At 28.4% G+C, this 15,169-nt stretch overlaps 1 protein-coding gene and 1 non-coding gene across 2 annotated transcripts in view; both read right to left on the reverse strand.

Annotated features, from left to right (window-relative positions):
- LOC106786882 (neprilysin-2-like) overlaps positions 1 to 8,841 on the reverse strand; it is a 13,708-nt gene extending 4,867 nt beyond the window's left edge. The window contains 6 exon segments of the mRNA XM_014748757.1: positions 185 to 589; positions 2,074 to 2,112; positions 5,756 to 5,987; positions 7,831 to 7,959; positions 8,241 to 8,365; positions 8,770 to 8,841. Coding sequence (XP_014604243.1) covers positions 185 to 589; positions 2,074 to 2,112; positions 5,756 to 5,987; positions 7,831 to 7,941 — 787 coding nt within the window. The 5' untranslated portion in view covers positions 7,942 to 7,959; positions 8,241 to 8,365; positions 8,770 to 8,841.
- Trnas-aga lies at positions 3,462 to 3,543 on the reverse strand. Its single transcript has one exon. It is a non-coding gene; the product is annotated as a tRNA-Ser (tRNA).
- Positions 8,842 to 15,169: the final 6,328 nt, after the last annotated feature.

Consider the following 15,169-nt stretch of genomic DNA (forward strand, 5'->3'; position numbering starts at 1 on the left):
TTTGAATATTTGTTAATTAATATTTTTGATTAAAGATAAATGATCAGTATATATATATATATATATATATATATATGAATATTTATAATTAATTCAATTTTATGATATTTATTATAATGGCATGATGTTATTGGGGATACATACCCCTATACTGATCACTTATAGAAAATACGGAAAATAAAATTATCGAAATTTCTGATACCAATAAATCGTAGCCTCGTTTTTATATTGAATATTATTAATTCGTTAGATAAAAAAATCTAAATGTTTTAGCATAAAATATGAAGAAGATATCGTTCGGCTATCGTTAATTACATTTCTGTAATTTCTTTTTTATACCCACGGATGTCCATGCACGATTTGTAGAACATTTTGGCCTTGAGGGTTGCATTATTGTCGTTCTCGTTCGGTGATTCCTCAAGAACACGTTTCAAAATAACTTGCAATTGATCAGCAAGTACTTCAAATGTACTAATAGAACTTCTGTCTTCTGGTATTACATGCAAACGATTCCAAGTACCGCATGCGTATAGAAAAAAGTTATCGCAAGGTGATACAGTTCTGTCCATGGCTGATAGCAAACTTGCAGCTATATGCAAAAACAAATCGTTTTATTTTCATTTGTAATTTATTAGTAAAAAAAAAATAATAAACACAATTTATCTCCTAACTTTTTTTTTTTTCATATATAATATACAAAGATCACATATTCCAAAAAGATAAATATTAAAAATAATTATTAAACTATTAAAACATAATTATTAAATTGTATTGTCGAAGTATTACAACAATAAAATAATTAAGATTTTCTTTATTATTTTTCTCTCCTTTTTTTTATTATTATTATTATTTATTTAATTACTTTGTTAATAAGATCTTCCTACGAAACTAGTAAAATTGTTGGATAACGGTATTATCTAGGAGCGAGATTAATATCCTGACACAACTTAAGTGAACGATGTCGATGAAATGAGCTGTCGTGAACGCTGCTGTAGATTAATTACAGTTTCGATTAATATCTATCCTCGCCCCCGTCTTCTACCCCTCTTATAATCACAATATCGTTAAAATAAAACTATATATTTAACGTTAAAAATGAACTATTACACAAAATAAATTTCAAATAAATAGTATATAACACATAACGCAAATATACGACAAAAGTATAATATAACACGAAAATTGTATTAATATTTATTTATTTATTAATATATATTGTAATAAAGAAGAAAAATATATGCCCGTAAAATNTTATATTACTAAAATAATATCTTTTTTTCTCTCTTCTAAATATAATAATACTAAAATATAAAATATTGTATAAATGAATAAAATAATTATTTGTAAATTACATGCAATATGCAATATAATATAGTATATCCAATTAACGGTAATTAATTAATAAAAATGACAAGAAACATTCATATTAACTAGAAGGAAATGAATTAATCAATAGTAGTGAGCAATATATCGAAACGTAATAATGAAGAAAGCATCGTGAAGGGACGAATTTAGCGAAGGACAATTAATCGATACCACGTAACACCGTAATCCGATTTCGTAACCTGTCCGCAGTACCTGATAGAAACGTGTTTGCTTCCGATCACCGCTACACAATCAATCACGCTTGATGAACGCTTATCCATAGCCCTAATTTACCACCGATTTTCACCACGATCATCCTATGCTCGATTAAAGAGGACGTTGTGTTAATTAATTTATTAAAATTCTTGACAAAAATATATATATATATATATACACGAGCATAATCGACGTTAAATTTAATTAACAACGTAAACAACGTACTTTCTCATATTTCGATTTTATTATTTTTCGAAAATCATTATAATAATCGATATAACTTCTATATCAAATTTTTAATGTTTAATAATTAAGTAATTAGGATTCTTTTTATTTATTAAATCTCTCTACGTTCTTTTTTTCTTTTGTTTTTTTTTTTTTAAAGTATACGCATAAGCCTATTTATATACTTAGGATTGGAAATACTTAATATATTAACATTAATAATAATCAGATAAAAACGAACATTATGTGGTATTTATAAAAACTTACCGGTTCTCACGCATTCTTCCGACATGCACACGTTTGGACCTTAAATGAGAAATAAAATAATTTGAAAAAAAAAAATAATTTATTAACAATTCTGTGTGACAAAAGAAAATATGTTACTATCTGACATAAATGTTTGTTCGTAATTTATACTCTATAATATATATATACACATTTATTTATTTATTGTTTCTTTTCAGACGTGAAAAAAAAATCGTGTCACCCCGTGCGATTAACAAGTAGATTTTTATTTTCCTTGAACTTGTTTACGACTTGTCTACGAATCTAATCTACCATTATTTTTCCTCTATTTTCCTTCTCTTTTTTTTTTTCTTCAAAGAAAAGAGGGTTGTGTTCTAGTGTTCGTAATACGTGCAAGAGAACGCGTTATCCGAATGGAAGAAAATAACGATCGTTGAAAAATAAGTCGAAAAAGATAGGATCTCCGAGCTTTTCTTGTACAATTTACGAAACGAAAAATTTCCAATGATAAGGAAAAAAAAAACAAAAGGAAAAAAACGTTAAGATAACCACCATCTAACCAGACTTTGGAAAACCTTCCTATTTGTTTTCTTATCATGTATCCTGTTAATTATTTGAAATCGTAATTATTATATTTAAAAAATTCTAATGATTTTTATTCAAATATCATGTGTAAGTGTATTTAATAATCGTGTTATTTTATATGTACGTATATAGATGCAATAAACAAATAATTATTATTTTATAAATATAAATTTAATTAAGAATATTTTAATTAAGGATATTATCAAAATATTACTCATTAAAATTTAACACACATTCTTATTAAAAATTATATAGAATTTTATATGTCCTAAAAAAGATACTAATACATGTTAAAAATTGTAATAATATCATTGTACGTTTTGCTTATAATGAGTCCAGAACATAACGGTGCTGACGTACGCTTGGAAATATTATTTAATGTTACATTTTTTGTCATTTCTCTTTTTTCTTTTTTCTTCTCAAAGAAAATGAGTTCATTCATCATCCCTTTTGTCTTCTTCTTTCTCTACGAATAAATGAATTCCCTCTCTTGTGTTTGTAAAGAAAAAGCGTACGTGGTTTTTTCTTTTCGCGAGTCACCGAAAATAAATTCTATTCTCGAGAGAAAATTCTTCCGTGTTCCCTCAACTGTATTCCGGCGAACTCAGCAAACAGAGGGGAATGAATTATTAATTAAATAACATTATTACACAATTGTAAATTACCGAGTTTTTTTTTTTATTTCTTTCGGGATATATTTTTTCATTTTATTTAAATTCTTCATTAGCGTGTCAACTAGAAAAGAAAGACAATTTTTTATTTTTCTCGTGAATATAATTTAAAAAGAAAGAAAAAAAAAAAATATTGTTCATCCAACACATTCCCGCAGTCGGTAGGACTCGAACCTACGCTCCCAGAGGGAATCTGATTTCTAGTCAGACGCCTTAACCACTCGGCCACGACTGCTGTGGTTTACGTTCCGTTAGTTTTCGACATGGTGACACCACATATTTCTTGTTATTTTAATTTTATTTTTCTTCTATCAATATAATAGAAGATTTATAAAATTTTACAAATTTTCGTTTTAAATTTTAACACCAAAGCATTTGTGATTGATGCTTAACTTTATTTGAATAAAAATCTTTGTAATAATCAAGTTTGCCGAATGAACGATTCGTTGAAAGATGTTAATATATTTATTATACAAATAAAAAATTAGAAACTGTAAAAAATACGTAATTAGATATGTGAAACAAAATATAGTTCTCATATTAAACAATATATTTCGAATATCTCTGAAATGACACGAACGTTTTCTAAATAATTTTAAAATTAAATTACATCCTATCGATACTTTTCAAACAAATTTTTTCGGACAAAATGGTAAGACAATAAATCTATCTATTCTGTCAAACTGCAAGGCTTACTACCAGCATAAAATGTTTAATAATAAGAGAAAAATAATTGATATTTAAAATCGCTCTAATAAAATTTTAAACCAGCCTGTACTCTTGTAGAAATAAAAATTTAATTTTAAACGAAGTTGAAGTTTCACCTGATCTAACAAAATATTGTATTAAAATTAAATTTTGAATTGCGAAATGATACGCAGAAGAAAAAATAAAAAAAAGTGAACGAAATTATGTAGCTCGGATAACGCTATGTGGTTTTTTTTTTTTTTACATTTAATTTCGTACGAAGTTCATTCATCTTTTTTCGTCTTTCTCTTTCTCTCTCTCTTTTTCTTTTTTTTTCCTCAATACAAACGCTAAAGATCTATGTCATTATCAACATAATCTTAAATGAAATCGAATCGAGTCGAGGTTATCGTGTCCTTCCATTCGAAAAGGCCATTCCAAAAGTGGATTTATAATCCTTTCCCCAGTAGAAAACAACGATGTTACGATCAAATTAGAAAATATTCAATGAACGATACAACGATCTATTTTATTTGACAAAAAATATTCGATAAGCGTAATCAACATTCGTTATTTTATTCTATTTGAAAGAAAAAATTGATGGAAGTGCAATAACCTTTTGTAGGAAATAATTTTTCATCCATATTAATGGAAAACAAATATTCATATAGTTTTCAAATGTAATATATAAATAATCTTTTATATATATATTTAATTGAAGAAATATATTAACAAATATATTCTCTAATAAATAAGTAAGACACTTGAAAATATTTCAGAACAATTTACAAAAGTATTCTTAAAAAAATATGAAAAATATAATTATATCAATAATAATATTACAACAAATCGTTTTAAAATATTTCTAGCTTGTGATAATATTTATTAAAAAAAAAAGAAAAAAATATTAAAATATATATAAAAAAATTCTATCGTTCTCGAATGAATAGATATATATATATATATATGTACATATATACATTACTATATGTGTTAGAAGTACAAAATAAAATTTGATTACTCGTGAACTATCACGTAAATAAATGATGCATTGAATAGGAAAAGGCAAAAATACATTTCGTTTGAATTTCGAGCACGAACACATGAACTAACACCTTCCCCAATAGAGAAACTTTTTCGTAACGATCGTGACACGTGGCGAGCATAGTTTCAACCCCTCTGTTAAAGCACCGTATACTTTATGTTACGATAGCGCATCGGTATCTCGACTTTCCTCCTTATCTCAAGGTCATTAACGAGGTCAACGACGAAATCACCATTCGAGAGAGATAAATTTTTCGATTTAAGATCTATTTTACGATATTTGGTAATATTTATAGAATACGTGCAATACACGTAATGCGTGTAATACAATAAAATTTATCCTTTCTCTCCTTTTATGAAAAATAATTTTTCTTTTTTAATATTAATAATTGCTATTAAAAAAAAAAAAAAAAACTTCCACAATTTTATTTAAAAAAAAATTTTTTAATTTACAATAGTATCTGTGTAATATAGCTATATATTCTATCCTGTTCTTTTATATATATATATATAAAATTCAATAAAAAATTTATAAACATTTTCTTTTAATATTAATTTAATAAAGTATCTTTTTTTAGAAAAAAAAAAGAAATGTATCTAAGTATTCTTTTATAACGGACTGTACAACGTAGGTAAATATTATGACAGGTTACAACCATTGATCGGTTATGCGAAATATAATTAGAATTAGAAATAAAACAAAAGAGATAACTCACGTGGCTCTTGGACGCATTCCCGCGTTGTATTTAATACCAAGATAAGAAGAATTAAAATAGAAATGGCTAGCAATATTATAGCAAAAATGCCTAACATTTGCTGCCTTGCAGATGCACCTCTTCGTCTTCTTGTTACAGAAGTGGCACGTGTTATTCCAGGGACTTGACTTCTCGTATTCGTTGGATGAAGAATGCTGGTAACTGTTCTGCTTCCTGTTGGTCCATAGGTCACCTTTCGTAATTAGTAGAAAAATGAAATAAAAAGTGAAACGTATTTGTACCGTTTATGAGAGTGGTACTACGATTATTACAACCGTTCGCGATTGGTTTAAAAAATTGAAAGCTGGTAACTTTGATTTGAAAGAAGATGAAAATCAACGAAGATATCCTGACCCCCACCCCCTCCACCTACCATTGAAAATCAAGAAACGTCATACACAATCATGAACTAATTCCGCCTTTTCAAGATAGGAGACCTTCGCGAACCTACTTCGACTAGAGAACCTAAATGCAAAACAAATATTCACACTGCTTCCATTTATCGAATATCTTTTTAGAATGCACAATTTTTGTCATCCATAGTATCACTACAACGTCACAATAGGAATAAGCAAAATCTTTGGAAAAAATTATAATATTTGAAAAAGAATATAAATATATTTGAATATTCTTCTCTGATAATATCAGTTAGGGGATAAAAAAAAAAAGAGAAAAAAAAGATGAGCGTGCACGAGGGTGTGCTTCAGGAAAAAAAAAAAAAAAGAAAGCATAAAAAGTTACGGATATGAAAAAATTATAGAGGAAAAGTTTTTTTCCCTTCTCGCGAAGTATGTATAATAGAATATATATATATATATATATATTCTTTCTATTTCGCATTATATATTACTTTTTCGAATTTATCTTTTTTCTTCTGTATTATATTTTTCTATAAATTTATGATCGATTTATGTGGCAGCTAGTTTTATATAAATAGAATATTTATATAAAATAATAGTATCACCATGGAGTAATTGTAATTGAAATGAATTTAAACGATAGTAACTTAATAGAATTACAGTAAATTAAATAATAACAATTTAAAAAATTTCTCTGTTGATATCGTTTCATTTTCCCAAAAACAAAAAAAACAAAAAGAATCTTCTGCATCGATTTTTCACTTATCAAATATAATATGTATGTATATATATATATATTTAAAAAATACGAAAATAACTTGCCATGTAAATAAAGTTGAACCTTTTATTTTTAAACTCTTCTTTTTCTTTTTAATCATCGATACGATATATAGATACAATGTATGTAAATATGTTTATACATTTATATATATTCGCGTGCGTGCGTGCGCGTTTGTGTCTGTGTGTGTGTCTATGTGTACGAGAAAGAGAGAGAGAGAGAGAGAGAGAGAGAGTGTGTGTACGTATCTATGCAAATTGAATGTTTTTTTTCTTTTCTATCCTTTTCTCTTTCTTCTAGAATTTTTTCTATTATTTATATATGTGTAATCTATCATATGTGTGCACGTTATTAAATGACACTCTTCTTTTTACGATCTTTCCTACGTCTTCCTTATCCACGATGCAGGTGTCTCGGTAATTGGTTAAAATTACTTCGCATTAATTATACTAGTCTTTATGTATTGTGTACCCGATCGATGATATTATCTACCTGCTACTAAATATTCTCCAGCGCGAAGGTTAAAACGTTAAAAAAAAAAAAAAAAGAAAAAAATAGGATTATTATTTTCTCGCGAGAAAAAAGGAAAAAAAAAAAGAAAAAGAAAGAGAAAAAGCCCAACAACTAAAAGAATAATAATGACAATTCGACGACGAAATTTTATTAAAATTATTCAAACAATGATAAGTGTTGCTATGAAAAAAAAAAAAAAAGTAATAGTAAACACACACAGAGAAGAAAATTAATAATAAAATTAGAGAATTAATTTCTATTATAATTTGTAAAGCCTTTCTCTATCGTCGTTTCGGATTTCGCGCGAAATTTTTTTACGAGAATAATTAATATTATCTGATAACAATCGTGGAATATTGTTTTTTTTTATTTATAAATAATCATACCTGAAGTGGACTTCCAGTTAAAGAAACGTCCTGTCCCGAAGGAGACGTGAGTTCATTTTGTTCTGGGATGACGTTTGCCCTGATGTATCCGTTATTACTTTCCGACTTCATCCTATTATCCGTTAACCCCTTACATTCAAATAATAATAATAACAATAATAATAATAATGATGATAATAATAATTAAAAGTATTACACACAAAAATTATATCAAATATGTTATTTCCTTTTCTATTAAACGAGGAAATTATCTATTTCGACCTTATATAATTGTTTCATATTACAATTCGATCTTTTAATTATATACAAAAAAAAAAAAAAAGAAAAAGAGAATCATTCGAAGTTCGTTAATCGTTGTTATTAATAAAAAAGCAAAAAAGTTATCGCAAAGACCGGTCTCAAAACTCAACGATATTGTCTTCTTCCTTTCTTCCTTTTTTTTATTCTTCTTCTTCTTCTTCTTCCTCCTCCTCCTCCTTCTCCACCACCTCCTCCACCTCTTCCTCTTCCTCTTCTGTTTATACTTCGTCTCTTTCTATCCCACACACGAAGGAGTTGAAGAAAATTTTATAAAACCAATCAATCGGATTGATGTAAATGACGATAATGAACGGGCGGAGAGGGGGTAAAAAATAAATCAAAAAAACAATAAGATAAGGAAAAATAAAGATATAAAAATTATTTGAAAAAAAAAAAAAAAAAAAAAATTTTTAAAAAAAAAAAAAAAAAAAAAATGGAGAGAAGCAGCAACAAGGGGTAAACGGATAATCAAATTAAAAGATAAAGAATGAAATGCGAAAATAATTAGAATGAGGGAGAGTTAGAGAAAGTGTGTGTGAGAGAGAGAGAGAGAGAGAGAGAGAGAGAGAGAAAAAAATACACACACACGAGATAATATTTACTGTTAATATGTTAAAACACGAGAAGCAACCCACTCACCGAGACGAATCAACGCGCTCTGCGCTTAGTAGCTGGCCTGCTACCTCTCGCTACCCCCTTTTCGTATCCTCTTATTTCCCTCTCCACTACGAAATAACATCCMCCCTCTCTCTCTCTCTCTGTATCTCTTTTTCTCCCTCTCTCGTTCACATCCTCACTTACCAATATTCTTCTCTGTTTTTTTTTTATCTCTCTCCCTCTCTCTCATTTATTTACATATCTATCAATCTATTTATTTTTTTACCCTATATATCTATCTATACATTTATTTATCTATCATAATATTTAATATTTATACCTTCGTCAAATATATCAACCTGTTTCTCCTATTTCGTTTATAATCTCTCTTTCTCTCTCCCTCTCTCACGCACACACAGAAACATACTCTAAATATCTTCTATCTTTTACTAATAACACGTTATAAGTATATTTCTATTTTTGTTTCTAGCTTTTCTTTCTCTTACATTCAGTTGTTTTGTTTTTTTAAGTTATAATTCCTTTTTTTTTAAAGAATATTGTCCATCCTTGTTTTTTTATTTATATCATTCCATATAATTTTTATTACTCTTTATCTATCTATACAGTAAATAATGTCTCTTCGTTAATCTATCTTTCTTTTTGTTTAAACGGTTAAGTAGTAAAAGGTAATCTGTAGATAAAGGATAGGAGTATCGTTTATACGGTTCGACGCGCGCGCGCGATCAATTGGGAAGGTTCGTACATCGACATCAGTCAGTCTCTCTCTCTCTCTCTCTCTCTCTCTCTCTCTATACATTTTCCCGCTTTAATATCACTATCTCCATCTCACTCCTTCTTTTTATTCAAATTCCATTAAATTATTCTTATTTTTCTTCATTATCTTTTCTTGTGTCTCTATTTTTCTATGTTCAAAAATTACGTTTAGAAATATCCTACGGGAACTTTAGCTCGATAAAACTTCGATCCAGAAAGTTAATATGGCAAAAGGAGGACGTGTTCGCGCATATAAACGAAAGAGAGAGAGAGAGAGAGAAAGAGAGAGGGAGAGGAGGAGGGAGAGAGGGAGAATTAGTTAGTGTGGAAGGGCGGTAAGCGTGCGCAACCCCTTGTTTACATTATGGCGTGAGGGGATGCAACAAGCGGCTACTCGATATAACGAGCCATCGCTCAGAACACCCTAACTGCAAGCCTACATATCAGAGATTCTCTCTGTCTCTCTCTGTCTCTCTCTCTCTTCCTCTCACTTGCTTATTTTTCAAAATATATTCTTTAATAATACTATCATTTCTATATGTTAATTGTATTTAAACAATTATTGAAATAATAAATAGAATATTGTTTTGTGTTAACGAAAAAAACAAAATATGTTTAATTATACGCGAGAGTGAATTTTGAAAAGTTTTTTCTAATTAAACGCGAGAACAATTTTGTTTTTTGTTAAGAATCAAGATTTTCAATCCATTATCGTATAGTCATCACATTGATATGTATCAAATGAAATTGTATAAAGTGTGTAATTATTATATGTATATATTACAATTATCGTGTAAAGTTTAATAATGTGAATATCGTATATACGTTAATGTTAATATAAATGAATTAAATTGAAAGAAAAATATAAAATCATTTAATAATTCAAATTATAGGTAATATAATATTAATAGACAATATTATGATTTTAACGTAAATAATAGATTCTGCCTGTGCAATACAGCTGACAAAATGCAAAGGGAAAATGATATTTTTTGATGTTTCATATTTTACATTATTCTTTTCGTTTTTTTTTTTTGGTAAGAAAAATAAAATTGGGTAATTAATAAAATGAAGATGTGTTGGTACACAATTCAAATTACAGAAATGAGATATAACTTTATCGGGAAACATAAATACGTTAAATGTAATACATACATAAAACGTAAAGATAAATATTATGCGCATGTATCTACACAATATGAAATAAAAAGTTAACGAGAAGAAGAACGTGACGCGTAACATAAAAATGAAAGCTATATTGTCTCCTTTTGTGATGCGCCGCAAATTACTTTAACATTTTATTAGAAGTTTTTACTGTTATTTAACACCTAAAAACTTCCTATTACGTGATTATAAAAAAAAAGATGTTTCATTTAATTCTTGCCAAAATTTAAATAATACAATTTTTCTCATATCTCGCGTATAATATAATATATACGAAAAAAATTCGATAATAAAAATTAATAATTGCATTTTTTTCTATTTAAACTACTATATTTACGAAATAAATAACTATGATAGCAAATTAGAAATCTTGTTGAGACTTTGAGAGACAGGATTGGAAATTATATTGGAAAATCGATCGGTAACAGTTTAATACTTGTCTCTCTCTCTCTCTCTCTCTCTCTCTCTCTCTCTCTCTCTTTCTCCCCATATCAACCACAAACTATACACTCCCTCATCCCCTATCTTTCTCTCTTTTTCTTCCTCACACGTATACATAAACACATTCACCACTTTCGCCTTTCAACTCATGCCCGTATACATTTGAATTTATTTCTTTTTTTCTTACTCATCCCTATTTTCTCTAATCATAAATATTATCTAATCCCGCATTTATGCACGATATTAGAAACGTTATTATTCTAATTGTAAGAGAGTCTGTTGCATTGCATATGTGATATACAAAACATTCATAGATGTATAGGCATATACTAACACATCTATATGTAATTCTTGAAACAATATAGATACTTCGTCATTAGCAATAACAATGCATGTAATTGCGGTTGAATAAAAATACAAACTAAAAATAGTTCGTACGTATACTAACACATTGCTATTATAAGTACATATATTATTCAATGATATGATATTTACACCTGACATACTTCCATACATTTTTAATTGTTTATTGAAAACAATTTTAATTGCAAATTTTGTTTTAAAAATATATTCCAATTAAATGTTTCTTTGTGTTAAAAGTTTAAAAGTTATTAAAAATTCGATGAAAAATAGAAGAAGTAAATTATTCTGCAATGTCGTATAAGTTTGTGATTAGTTAGTTATTTGATCAATGGCATAAACAGGATAAAAAATGCTAAAAACAAAATTTTGTATTGATTGAAACGCTATCTGGGAGCATATTTCAAAAGTTTTATTACGTTGCAGCGAATATACACTGATAGAGTAGTATATAACAAATATAGATATACCTTCGAAGTGTATACTACCTCAAAAGAATACAAAAGTACATAAAAGCTCACAAGCTCCACTTTTTTTCTAATCAGATTCATCTTAGTTACTAACCTGACCACCAGTGGGCGATAGTAGATACTTAACGCGATGACCGTACAATACTATCAAAGATATGATAAGTATATGATAGTATATGATATAGTAAAGTTATATTATAATAGAATTTTAAATAATTATATTTAATTTTTAGTGTATAAGCATGTGTGTGCCTTCAGAAATGCATTTATATATATATATATTTTAAAATGAAGCAATTTAAGACACTCAAATAAAAAAGAACCCAGAAGGTTTGTTGTTAAATCCAACGATGATCACCTGTAACAAAAAGAAAACTACATTAATCATAGAATCGAGTCATACAATAGCCTAACATATAAGTTGGTGCAATTCACAGATGCACTTTTCATTTGAATTCCCTATTTATTTTTATCCAATCTCTATTTACCGTTTGTAAAATAAAATTAAATTTAAGCGCGTGATTTTACATTAAGAAACAGGAAAAGTACAAATATTATAATAAGTTACTTACAAAAAAATAATATCCTATTAATTATTATAAAATACTTTTAAACTATACGTTATATACAAAAGAAAAACTGCAAATTTCATAAAATGCAATCACAGTAAAAAATCTTGAAAACGAAACAAGAAAAAAGAAATGACTGTAATATTTACTGAACGTTAATCAAACATTAAAATTTAATAATACGAGAATTTTAATATTTTTGACTGTAACTAACTAAAAACTTATGCACCTTTTGGACCAATTGGCACACAGATTTGGTGTGCCAAGGAGATGGAATGGTCCATCATCTCCAATTACAACTACAAATTAATGACGAGCAAAAAAGTAATATAATAAAATATGACTAAGAGAGCTATTCTCGAAAAGTTCGAACTTACTGTTGAACTTTTAAAAATAACTCAATAGTCTGTATAGTTGCCCACTTGATACCACAAATTTGTGGGGGCCTCTTCGGCATTAGCCTCTTCGGCATTTAGCCTCTTCTTTCTTCATCCCTGAAAACTGCATTGGACATTTTCTACGTGATAAGATGTTTCATACTTTTTTTTTGCAAATTAAAGTTCATTGATATATACACGATCACAATTAAACGAATGTCCAAGCAGATAATTATCGATGACCTAAATACACATCGCACTTTTAATATCAAGTAATAAAATAAAATTGAAATAAATAATGCAATAAATGTTATGCATTTTCTTGCAATATTTTCATTTCATTTATTCGTTATATTGAATTATATTCAAATATTTCTAATAGAGAAAAAATCGCGATAGTGCGAAGTGCTAGTTATAATACTTAAAACTAAGTATCAAATTCATCAAAGTATTTGTATAATTTTAAAAAATTATATTTACTATTTCGTTCGAGATAGAATCGAAATAGAAATGAATCTTTCAAATCATTGCAAATCCCTTTGAATCATGATACATAATAAAGATTACAGAAGAGTCACAAAATAAATTTAAAAAGCAAGCATAATAGAATGAAATGATATAATTTTGTAACAATTCTGTATAAATCAGGAGGCGGAATTTCCACTCCGGAGTGGAAGCAAGCCTAATGCCTTTCCTGGATCCTACCTACTTAAAATTAAAGTTTTCACATTCGCTCAAAAAAGTATGCTATCTGTCCGCCAATTACCCGTATTTAAAAAGTGCAAACATACATACATACCCACCCACTCACTCCACGATTCTCTCACATACCACCAGGGTGCAAAAACCTAAACTAGAGAGCATGCCCCGGGGCACCTCCGACACCCTAGTTCAAACGCGTGTTTTCTAAACTTATGGGAGTACGTACCAATGCTGTAATCGTCTGCCAAGGCTAGTGATTATTGTATAAATGACTAATGCAAAAATACAAGTATAAACTAGCATATATGCATACTAATTATATACGAGTATATTATAGTTTCCACAAATAAATGTGGTAAACTCTACTGTACAAAACGATTGTTAAAAAAAAAAAAAAAATTCGTATCGTACGCGTGACTCTACAAGTTATTTTTATTCAATAACTTTAAAAAATGCGCGTTATTACGTATCGCGAAACGATGTACAATGCACACACCTAACGCACACACAAGTGCAATGCACACCGTGCAATCACTAGCACAATGACAGCCGCCAATAGGGGAAAAACTTAAATCTAAACCCATACTAACCGTTTCTCACCCATACGAGTAGCACCTGGGCACACGCATAGATGAGAACGCAGAAAGTATAGGGGGGAGAAACGGGAGATTAGTATATTAGAAGCTGAAAATCCTGATCTAAAAAATATGATTAAAAATACACATAAATATATAACAAATAAATACATTTTTATATACATTCATCTAAGCGACTAAGGACTCTACAATTTTTTTGTGATAAATAATATAACTTTTAATATCTTTTAATATCTTTTAATATCTTTTAATATATATTTTAAAACCTCGGACGACTCCTTTCATTAAGTTGGCTGTTCTAATAAAAGAACTGGGCTTTGAGCCACCACTTAACTGCTAGAATCTATCCGTTCGCGAATATGGTTTGTCTTCTTGCTCATTTATTTATAATATCGAAGTATCGATATATCGAAATTAATCGCGATTTGATAAACTAAGTACGAAGCAATGCATGTAAGACATTTATTACATGCTTTTCTGAATGAAAACGAGTAAATTAATGCTCGGTTTCACCACTACTAACCACGAACGAAACACGTAATAAAAAAGAAAGTGCATTAATTAATTGCACTATTAATTAAATGAATTTTACACCGGTGAGACAAGAAAACCTATCCTGAACTAATAAAACATACCATACAATACAATACAATATACAATTTTTCATGAGTAATTCCAATAGAAGAATTACTCATGTGCTCGTCACTAATTTATTGAAATAATTACAACCAGTAACTCGTGCCGATTAGGACCTTTCATCCTCGGCATGATTGAGCACTGGAGGGACTTTAAATTTTTTGACTCACTCCGTAAGAAGTTCTGTGATGGCTCCAAAACACTCCTACTTAGCAGCAAGTATTTAAGAATTTCTATCGAAGATCCATCGAAGATCCATCGAAGAATTCATCCCACATCTTTAAGGTAGAAAGTCCCATTGTCATATCTGTAAAATAAAATAGAACAAAATGATAAGTTACATGTAATATGAT

This window comes from Polistes canadensis, unplaced genomic scaffold (assembly GCF_001313835.1).
Source record: "Polistes canadensis isolate GaletaPanama2010 unplaced genomic scaffold, ASM131383v1 scaffold_3, whole genome shotgun sequence".
Classification (NCBI taxonomy): domain Eukaryota; kingdom Metazoa; phylum Arthropoda; class Insecta; order Hymenoptera; family Vespidae; genus Polistes; species Polistes canadensis.